The following is a 10721-nucleotide window of genomic DNA, read 5'->3' on the forward strand; positions in this document are numbered from 1 at the left end:
GGCTTCCTCCCACCACAATCGCGCCGGTTGTTTGGGCAGGCTCTGGGCAGAATAGTAATGTGGCAGCTGCAGCCGGCGACGGGGGCCTGGCAGGGACAGGCAGCCACCATGCTCCCCGCCACCCCCAGGGGACACCCAGCCCCGGCGCAGGCTGGAACGGGGCGATAGGTGCAGGATTTGGGGGGTGCTGGTGCCTGGGGGGTGCGGTGCCCAGCTGGGAGCGGCATCATCCCCTTCCCTGTGCCTGGTGGTCCGGGGTCCGGGGCCGGTGTGGGGCTGGGGGCAGGAGCTGCGGTTTGCCCAGCGGTACTTGCAGGTGTGGGGCAGAGGCAGAGCTGTCGGTGTCAGTGGGAGCAAGGCTGGGGGGATGCCGGCAGCGCTGGGGGATCCCTGGTGGATCCCTTGGGGATCTCATCTCTGAGCTCTGCAGATGGGACGGGGCAGGAGCCGGCTCTGCCCGGGCACTGGGGACCATCCTCCTGGCTTCCACTGGAGGGCAAAGCCTGGGACCAGGGATCGGCTGGGCGGGGGGGCCTGGGACCCCCAGCCAGTACAGCCCCCCTCCATGGGGCATCATTGCCACCCCATATCTGTGGGGACTCTGCCCCCATCCCCCTCCATTCAGGCTGCTGGCAGGGTCCTGCCTCGGCTCTGGGGTCCCTCCTGGGCTCCCCATCCATCCTGGCCATGAGCTGAGCCAGCAAAGGGGGCACCGTGGTGCTGGGACCCCCACTCCCCCCAAGTGCTCCCCACCAAAGCCCCCATGAGCCTCAATGTGCCCCCGCATGCTGTGACCCCCACCCTAGCAGGACCCTCCAATGCAGCCTCATCCCTCCCTGGTCCCCCCGCGGCCCCCTGCCCTGAGCCCGAGCCCCTCCTGTCCCCGCAGACGGCACCCCCCTTAGCGAGCTCTCCTGGTCCTCCTCGCTGGCCGTCGTGGCTGTTTCCTTCTCGGGGCTCTTCACCTTCATCTTCCTCATGTTGGCCTGCCTGTGCTGCAAGAAGGGGGATATTGGCTTCAAGGTGAGCTGGGGACGCGGGGACACGGTGGGCGGGGGGGTCTCCCCAGGCCAGGCTTGCCCCTGGGGCTTGGCGGGGCTTCTCCCCAGGAACCCAGCAAAGGATGGAGGTGGCCAGAGGATCCGGGTGCAGGATGTGTCCCGGCTCAGGATGGCGCTGCTCAGGGGGAGCTCAGCCCCCTGGCTGCCCCCCAGGGTGCTGCCAGGGCTTGGCATCGCTCTGGGATGTATCCTGACCCAGCCAGGATCCCCCACTTTGCACAAAGCCAGGATGCTATGGGGCTCAGCATCGCTGTGGCTCATATCCTGACCCAGCCAAGCTCCCAGCTCGGCAGAGCATGGATGCTGTGGGGCTCAGCATCACTGTGGGTCATATCCTCACCCATCCGGGCTCTCGGCTATGCACAGCCTGGATCTGTGGGGCTCAGCATCCCTATGGGCCTTATCCTGACCCATCTGGGCTCCCGGATCTGTGCGGGGCCAGGCCACGCCATGGTTAAGGGCCGTGGCAGTCCCACCCGCACGCCCCCGGGGGTGGGAGGCACCCTGACCTCACAGGCACAGAATGTGCCGAGAAACGGTTTTTCCCTAATTGCTGGGATTTTTGTGGAGGCTTGTGGCGCCCGCGGCAGGAGGGGGGGGTCAGGCAGGGGGGGGGACACACGCCGGGCTGTTGTGTAACAGTCCCACGCACCGGCCACAGCACCTCACCACGCCGGAGGGGAACAATGAGCCCACGCGTGTCCCCACACCCCGTATATAGGGGCGCGGGGCCGGGGCCGGCCGCTGCCCGTGCCCGGCGGGTTGCGGTGAGTGGCACCGGTGGGGTTGGCAGCACCATGAGGCAGGGCTGGGCTGGGCATGATGCTCACCATCGCCTACCTGCTCGCCCGGGCGGCATTCAGGAGCCGGGGGCTCTCTGGATGGCTCAGCCAGGTAACGGGATGGGGTGCCAGGGCGGTGGGGAGCGGGTGCCAGCCCCGGGGTCGTCCCCAGGGGGGATCTGCTGTTGGGGTGCATGCCGGGAGGGTGTAATTTCTGGGTCCCCCGGGGGTGTGCAGGGTGGTGGGCAGAGGGGTGTGCGGGGCAGGCTGCCGGCAACGAGGAATCCACGGGGTCAGTTGTCTCTCCTCGGGGTGTGCCCCCCTGGCCCAGGAGTTTGAGAACACCGAGGGGGACGACTACGTGACGGAGCTCTCGGCCCAGGGCTCGCCCGCCCCCCAGCATGGCCCCGAGGTCTACGTGCTGCCCCTCACCAAGGTCTCCCTGCCCATGGCCAAGCAACCGGGGCGCTCAGGTAAGCCGGGGTGATGGTCCATGTGGGACTCCACGTGCCATGGGTGGGGGTCCCACGTGTCTGGGCTGTGGGGAGGGGGTGATGGGGTGGGGTGGGGATAGTGGGGGATAGCATCCCCCCTGCTGAGGAGGGATGGCCCCAGCGGAGCCCCAGCTCTGGTAGGAGCAGCTCCTGGGCAGGGGACAAGCAGCGGAGGTCCCTGGGGAGCTCTGCAACTGTCCCTCTGCACAAAAAGGTCCCCGGTGGATTGTCCCCAACCCTGAGCATGGCACCGCCGGGGTGGGACGGGACACAGGCACCCCAAACTGTGGCACCCACTAGCCCTGGTCCCATGTAAACAAGCCAGTGAGTGGGAGAGGAATGTGGGGGGTGCCCGGCTGTGGCTCCGTCCCACCCAGCATCGCTCCCCGTCCCGGAGAATGGCATCAGTGTGGCGGGGCCGGCACGGTGCGGGGCGGCGCAGCCCAACAATGGCCCCATTGCTGCCCGCCCTTGGCATGGGCGCCCGAGGGGCAGGACCTGTGCTGGGGGGCGGCCGGGAAGGGGCTAAATGCCAGAGATCCCGCTAGGCTCTGCTTCGCTCTCCCCAGTCCCCAAGGAGGAGAAGGGGCAGGTAGCCAGCTCGCCGCTGCCACCCACTTTGGGGACACTGGTACCCCGCATCCCCCGGCCGGCGTGGCTGCAGTAGGATGCCTGGACAGGAGGATGCACCTGCAGGGTGCCTGGGGATGGCTGCTGGGGGGGCTGCCCCGGAGCCCCCCGGGGAGGAGCAGGACCTGGCACCGGGTGGCACGGTGGGGACGCCGGGGTTCGGCTGGGACTGGCGGGTAATGCGGGTGGGCTGGGTGGGCGAGTGGGTGGGCAGGAGGGCGCACGGGCAGCGGGATGTGCTCTGTTACAGTGCAGCTCCTCAAGTCGGCGGACCTGGGGCGGCAGAGCCTGCTCTACCTGAAGGAGATCGGACACGGCTGGTTCGGCAAGGTGAGGGGCAAGGGGGACACCCCACAGGGCTGCTGGCGGTGGGGACCGGGCTGCTGCGAGGGTTTGGGGTGAGGATGGGGGGGGACACACGCATGGTGAGGATGGAGGGGACGAGCCTGTCCCTCGCCCCAGGTGTTCCTGGGGGAGGTGAACTCGGGCATCAGCAGCACCCAGGTGGTGGTGAAGGAGCTGAAGGCGAGCGCCAGCGTGCAGGACCAGATGCAGTTCCTGGAGGAGGCACAGCCCTACAGGTACATCTGGGGTCACTTCGCGGTGCCGCGGCTGCGCCGGGCACATCCGGGAGCGGGGATGCTGTTGGATGGTGCCTGGTCCCCTCGGTGCCATGTTTGACTGCCAAGCAGCCCCATGACTGCCCCATGGAGGTGCCCGGCAGAGCACTCCAGGCAGCACGGCTCTGTCCCAGCCCCATTGCCCGTCTGCCTGGGGCTCATCGTGGCAGGACAAGGGCCGTGCTGGGAGCCGCTGGGGGCAGAGGGCTGTGGTGAGGTCATGGGCAGAGCGGGGCCGAGGGGCGGGGGGGGACGCGGAGCTGCTCCCTGCCCCAGCAGAGCCAAACAAATATCCCTTTGTGGCATGTCCCAGGGTGCTGGGACGTGCTGGTACCCGCTCCCGGCAGCCCCCGCGCTGTCCCCCAGCGCAGCGGCAGAGGAGGCGGGGAGATGGTTTCCTGGGGGGCTGCCACCGGTCCCCCCTGTCCCAGCCGGTGCGATGCTGATGTGTCCCCATTGCACAGGGCCCTCCAGCACACCAACCTGCTGCAGTGCCTGGCCCAGTGCGCCGAGGTCACTCCCTACCTGCTGGTGATGGAGTTCTGCCCGCTGGTGAGTCCCCCATGTCCCTTGCACCCCATCCTGCTCCCCAGGGTGCTGCCGTGGGGCCGGGGTGCAAGCTCCGGAGGGAATGGCAGGGCTGCAGGCAGGGCAGGGTGCGTGGCAGGGCTCTGTCCTGCTGGGCACGGCTGAGCCCCTTGGCTCTCCAGGGAGGGTGACGGTGGCACTGCCCTGCAGGGTGACCTGAAGGGGTACCTGCGGAGCTGCCGGGGGGCTGAGGCCATGACCCCGGACCCGCTGACCCTGCAGAGGATGGCGTGCGAGGTGGCCTGCGGCGTCCTGCACCTGCACAGGAACAACTACATCCACAGGTAGGCAGGTCTGGTGCACCGGGGGAGGGGGCTGGGGGGGGGGAACCAGGGGGCCTGGCTGCATGGGTGCCCCCAGGATGCTGGCGTTCCTGCCCCACTGCTGCTCCTCCTGCCCAACAATATCCTGGTGCTGAGTGAGTTGCAGACGGAGACTCCAGCATCAGTGATTTTGTTGAGGAGGGGGTGTCCTGCCATCGGGGGCCACCGGACCTTCCCCACCCAAGCCAGCTTCTGTGGGTGGGTGCCCATGAGGGTGCCCAGTGCTGTGGTCGGGGGGACATGGGGTCCCTGGCTGTACTGGAGGGTCCCTGGCTGTACCAGAGCGGGACTTTCCTATGGGCATCCTGGCCTCGGTGGGCTCTTCCCCATCTGCGCGACCCCTCCAAGGGCTGGAGCAGCTTCCTGGGAGCCCGTCCCCGTGCCAGGGCTCACATTGCCTGGGGACACCCGCTTTCTGCTTGGCTCAGCGCGTGATGGATGGACGGACGGAGGCGCAGCTGGAGCCACGCAGGCATTCCTGCTGTGCATTTGGTGGCTGGTTATCGGCAACGCCTGGCGTTCGGCAGCGAGAATGCTGCGCAGCGTCTCGCTCCCACCACCAGCCATGGCACTGCCCTGGGGGGGTCATCCCTGAGCACAGACCCTCGGCCCCTGGGCGGTGGGTGCCCCCCTGCCCACCGTGGCAGCGGTGACAGCGGTGGGGTTTGCTTGGCAGCGACCTGGCCCTGCGGAACTGCCTGCTCACCGCCGACCTGACCGTCAAGATCGGAGACTACGGGCTCTCGCACTGCAAGTACAAAGTAAGGCTGGTTTGGGGGAGGAAGGGGCTGAGGGGCTGCGCGGTGGGACCCCATGGCGCGCACACATACGCTACACCTCTCCATTCATGCATCTCCCCTCCCCAGCGGTGCCAGGGCACCCCCCTTGACCCCTGGACTTTGCTGGGGCAGTTGGGGGGTGCTGTCCTGCAGACCACCCTGCGAGGGACTCTTTGTGCCCCAGGACCAGGCTGCCCCCCAAGGCTTGTCCCTCAAGGCCAGCAGCTCCCCTGAGCATAAATAGGGTTTTTTCCGCCCCCCCGAGCACCCAGGCCCCCTGCCCAACAGAGCCCAATGCATCTGAGGTGCCCTGTTGCTGCCTGGGCATGCCCCTCTGCCAGGGCTGGGTCCCTGCAGGCAGTTGCCTGCACCTTGGCCTGATGGCTGTCTGTTTGTCCTGCCCGCTGAGAGGCAGTGCAGGGGTGGGGGGGGGCTGTGGGGCTGGAGGGGGGGTCAGGATGGGGAGATGGGGGGAGTGGGCGGAGGGATGTGGTGGGAGGGAGAAAAGAGAGGTGGGCACTGGAGGAGTGGAGGATGGGGTTTGGGGCTTGGGTGGATGGAGCAGAGCATGTGCTCGGGTGGTGGGATCAGGGACTTGGGGTGCAGCGATGGGGTGGCTGGGGAGGGTGGTGGGGGTGATGGGGCCGGGGACAGCTTTTGTCGTGGTGTGGCCAGTCCCTTACGTGTAGGTTTGACGTTCTCTTCTCGTACTGACCCTGCATACTTGGCAGGATGACTACTTCGTGACGGCCGACCAGCTGTGGGTGCCGCTGCGCTGGATCGCACCCGAGCTCATCGACGAAGTGCACGGCAACCTGCTCATCGTGGACCAGACCAAGTCCAGCAACGTCTGGTGAGCACGGTCTGGGGGGGACACAGAGGTAGCTGGTGACCGGGAGGTGCAGAAGGAGGTGTCTGGTGAGGGCAGCATCAGCAGGGTGCATCAGGGTGGATCGTTTTGGGGCTGACAGCTGGTAGCAGGGTTGGGGTCTCCCCATGCCCCCCAGCATCCCACCCTGCCTGCAGGTCGCTGGGCGTCACCATCTGGGAGCTGTTTGAGCTGGGCAGCCAGCCCTACGACCACTACTCCGACCGGCAAGTGCTCGCCTACGCCATCAAGGAGCAGCAGCTCAAGCTGCCCAAGCCCCAGCTGAAGCTCTCGCTGTCAGAGCGCTGGTGAGGACCCATCCTGTCCCCCTCCCTCTCCCCGTCTCCCGCTGGTTTGGGGGGGTCCGGGGCTGACCCCAGCCCCTCGCTGCGGCAGGTACGAGGTGATGCAGTTCTGCTGGCTGCAGCCGGAGCAGCGCCCGACGGCGGAGGAGGTGCACCTCCTGCTCTCCTACCTCTGCGCCAAAGGGGCAACAGAGGCGGAAGAAGAGTTCGAGAAGCGCTGGAACTCCATGAAGCCCAACGGCAGCGCCAGCGCCAGCCACCACGGTGCCGAGCTCTCCTCTTTCCCGCTGCTGGAGCAGTTCTCAGCCGACGGCTTCCCCTCGGACGGGGACGACATCCTCACCGTCATGGAGACCAGCCACGGCCTCAATTTTGAGTACAAGTGGGAGCACACCAAGACGGAGCACTTCCAGGCGCCCCTGGGGTCCCTGAGTCCCAGCAGCGCCGCCCGCTACCATGACCTCTACTACCCGGCCACGACCGCTGGCCACCTGAGCCTGGGGGTCTCGCCCTCCTGCTATGAGTGCAAGCCACCGGGCTGCCCCGGCTTGCCCGCGCCCGGCGTGGTGCCCATCCTGGGCGCCCACAGCCCCTCGCTCGGCAGCGAGTACTACATCCGCATCGAGGGGCCCGGGGAAGGCAGTGCCGAGCTGGACTATGCCATGTGCGCCTACAGTCCCGCGGGCGAGCGGGGGTCCCCGCGCCCCCCGTCCTGCTGGAGAGCCCAAGGGGCCCGGAACGGCAGCACCTACGATTCCGACAGCAGCCCCACCGTCTCCCTCAGCATGGAGCCGCTGCTGGGCCACACGCCGGCAGGCGAGGGCTCCTGGGAATGTGCTGAGTACTACCCTTACCCCTGCCCGGGCCAGGAGCCGCGGGGCTACGAGCCATCCCCTAGCCATGGGAACGAGGGGTACCTGCTGGAGGAGGAGCCCCCCCAGCTGGGCAGCCAGGACTGGCCCGTCCCCGCTTTCCAGCCCAGCATCTTCACCGACCCGCTGGGCGTCTCACCCTCGGTGAACTGCGCCTACAGCCCCCGGGGCTACGGGGAGCCGCCGGGGGGGCGGCCACCAGGGCAGAGCGTGGCCCGGCTGGATTGCGTGGCGTTGGATCTGGGTGAGGACAGCCCCCCTGGAGCCCCCCGCCCGCAGGGTGTGAGCCCCCCGGTTCAGCGGCACCCGTGGGCTTCCAACAGCTCCTCCAACAACAACATCGGCAGCGGCAGCCCGGCCCCCCGCGAGCCCCCGGCCGGCGACAGCTGGTGCTACCGCCGCATGATCACCTTCCGCGGGCTGATGGCCAAGCCACTGGGCACCGTGCCACGTGGCCAGCCCCAGCTCGGGGGGTCCCCACCGGGCCACGACTTCCGCCGCCCGCGGCAGGATCAGGCCCCCGGCACGGCCGGCGGCTCCTCCTCCCCCCCGTGCTGCTCGCCCTCCCCGCGGCGTCAGGCCTGGCACAGCCGTGACTCATCAACCTCCGGCTGCTCTCAGGCAGCAGCCCTGGCTGGTAGTCCCGCCACGCCGTGGGGCCCCGGCACGGCCACGCCAGCCGCAGCGGGGGCCCAGCACGATGCCCGCCCGGAGGAGAGCGTGGAGGGGAGCAGTGCTGCCCTCAGCCCCCTGCCCCACGCCACGGCTGCACCGGGGCCGGCAGAGGCCACCCCCATGGCTGGCACCGCCGCCCTGAACTCTGACCCCCCCGTGGAGCCTGGCGCAGATGGCGCCCAGCCTGTGCCAGAGGCCTCTGAGGCGCCGGCGCCGATGCCCGGGGAGGCTGCCGCCGAGAGCACCGCGTGTGCCGCCGGTGACGCGGACCAGACGCCGGACAAGACCTTCTCCAGCGCCAGCTTCCCCAGCGTGGACGAGGGGAGCGATGAGGACACGGCGGAGCTGACCTCCGGCATCTTCACCGACTTCTCCGGGGACTACGTGGAACGGGTGGAAGCGGCCCCGGCCTTCAAGTCCCTGCAGAAGCAGGTGGGGACACCGGATTCCTTGGAGTCGCTGGACATCCCCTCCACAGCCAGCTCCTGTGAGGTCTTCAGCCCCACCGCCTTCGTGCCCGCCGGCCAGCCCAAGGCGCTCGACAGCGGCTACGACACCGAGAACAACGAGTCCCCCGAGTTTGTCCTCAAAGAGCCCCACGAGCCCCGAGAGCCGGAGGCCTTCAGCCAGCTGGGGAAGCCACCCCCGGGGCTGCCAGGGGGCGAGGGTGAGGGTCCGGCCCCCGAAACGCGGCTCTCCACCTCCCTCGGGGCCGAGCTGCACAGCCTGGCCGAGAAGAACCCCTACCGCGACTCTGCCTACTTCTCTGACTACGACGCCGAGGCCGAGCGTGGCCCCAAGGACGAGGAGGACAGCGATGGGTCCCAGACCCCGGAGGCAGAGGAGGGTCCCCGACCCCCTGCGCAGGACCTGGGGCGAGCCCCCGTGCCGGGAGAGGACCCTCTGCACCCCCCGGGGGCACCCGGCAGTCCCCCGGCAGCGCCTGGCGTTGCGGTGGCAGCGGACACGCCGGTGGCGGAGGGTTTGGTGGGGGACTGGAGGGGGGCAGAAGCCGGGAGCATGGTAGCCCCCCTGGCACCTGGCACCGAGCAGCGACCCGCCAGCACGGGGCTGGTACCGGGCAGCTCCCCACACCCCGACGGAGATGCCTGTCCCCCGGGCTCTGTGCCACCCAAGACTTTCTTCTTGACCCCGGTGCCAACAAGCCCCGGGGAGCCGGCGCCCATCGGAGGGACCCGTGTGCCCGAGGGTGTCTCTGGACATGGGGAAGCCACAGCTGGGGGCGAACAGACTGTGCCCCCCTCACCGGGGCTTGGGGAACTGGGGCTGCCACCGGAGGGGACTGGGGTGGGTGATGCACCAGGGGGTCCCAGCACGCTGCTATCGGGTGGTGAGTCACCCCCAGGCCTCTCCCCGCTCCCGTCTCCCCGGGAGCCACGGCCGGCCGCCCCCGAACGCCGTGAGGAGGCGGAGGAGGAGGAGGAGGACACGGAAGACAGCGATGAGTCGGATGAGGAACTGCGCTGCTACAACATCCAGGAGCAAAGCGAGGAGAGCGAGGAGGAGCCGGTGGCCGTGCCCATCGTGGTGGCCGAGAGCCAGAGCGGCAGGAACCTGCGCAGCCTCCTCAAGATGCCCAGCCTGCTCTCCGAGGCCTTCTGTGAGGACCTGGAGCGCAAGAAGAAGGCTGTCTCCTTCTACGATGACGTTACCATCTACCTCTTCGACCAGGTGGGTGGCCATGGGGTGGGCAGAGCCGGGCGCTGGGCATGGCCCCGGGGGGGTTTCAGATGCCGGGGACTGATGTGAGCCATCCCCAGGGGTGGCTCCATCCACGGTCTGTTCCCACCTATCCCACCTTGTGCAGGAAAGCCCCACGCGGGAACTGGCTGAGCAGAGCTTCCCAGAGCCCCCCCAGCCTTCGGGGCAGCCCCCCGCCGGCGGCAGCCCCCCCAGCCCAGCGGACAGGCTGGGCGCCTCGGACGACTCCTCGGACGGCAATGCCTCGGAAGAGAGTAAGGGGCCGGGGGAGGTTATGGGGGACCATGGCGGGGCAGGCTGGGGTGACCCCGTGGTGGGCTCAGCCCCCTCGCTCCGTGTCACAGGCGGTGGCTTCGAGTGGGACGACGACTTTCCGCTCATGCCGGTGAAGCCGTCCCTGATGGCCTCGCTGACGGGGACGCCGGCAGAGCCCGACCCGGCCGTGCCCGCGCTGCCCACCCTGGTACCGGCGCAGAAGCAGGTGCTGCCCATCCAGTTCTCCCGGTTCACCGTCTCACCCGCCCCGGTGTCCCGCTTTTCCATCACCCATGTCTCCGACTCGGACATGGACTCCATAGGAGGTGAGTCCCGGGAACCCACCACACCCCCAGAGAGCTGCCATCCCCCGGTGCCAGCCGCAGTGGGAGCCGGGAGCGTGTGGGACAGACACCCTGCCCTTGTGCCCCGTGGGGACTGTCACCCCTCCGAAGGGCTGGGTGTCCCATGGGAGCGCTGGCACCTACTCATGCCACCTCTCCGCTCGTTGCAGGCAGCAGCGAAGACGGTGACCGGGAGTGAGGCAGCCGGGATGCCGGCCGGGCATCGTCCCGGCAGAGGACGGCGGGGCCAGGAGCGGGGTCCGGCCGGGGGCTCCCAGACCGCGCGCTCTGGAATGTGTTTTTTTTAGGCAGATTTTATCGGAAGGAGCTCGTTTGCTGCTGCGAGCGGGAGCGGGGCCGGCGCGGCCCGGGGCCAGGCGGTGGGTGACGGCCATGCGTGTGT

The 10721-nt window shown here is 68.9% G+C and overlaps 1 protein-coding gene across 1 annotated transcript; it reads left to right on the forward strand.

Annotated features, from left to right (window-relative positions):
• The first annotated feature begins 894 nt into the window (after window positions 1-894).
• AATK (apoptosis associated tyrosine kinase) lies at window positions 895-10517 on the forward strand. The gene is given in 13 exon segments (XM_074160124.1): window positions 895-1023; window positions 2175-2316; window positions 3218-3297; window positions 3430-3548; window positions 4052-4139; window positions 4326-4459; window positions 5175-5259; window positions 5967-6130; window positions 6304-6453; window positions 6542-9689; window positions 9826-9973; window positions 10064-10300; window positions 10489-10517. Coding segments are annotated over 13 exon segments (4569 nt in total). The 5' UTR covers window positions 895-978.
• The last annotated feature ends 204 nt before the right edge of the window (window positions 10518-10721 follow it).

This window comes from Numenius arquata, chromosome 17, assembly GCF_964106895.1.
Source record: "Numenius arquata chromosome 17, bNumArq3.hap1.1, whole genome shotgun sequence".
NCBI classification, from domain to species: domain Eukaryota; kingdom Metazoa; phylum Chordata; class Aves; order Charadriiformes; family Scolopacidae; genus Numenius; species Numenius arquata.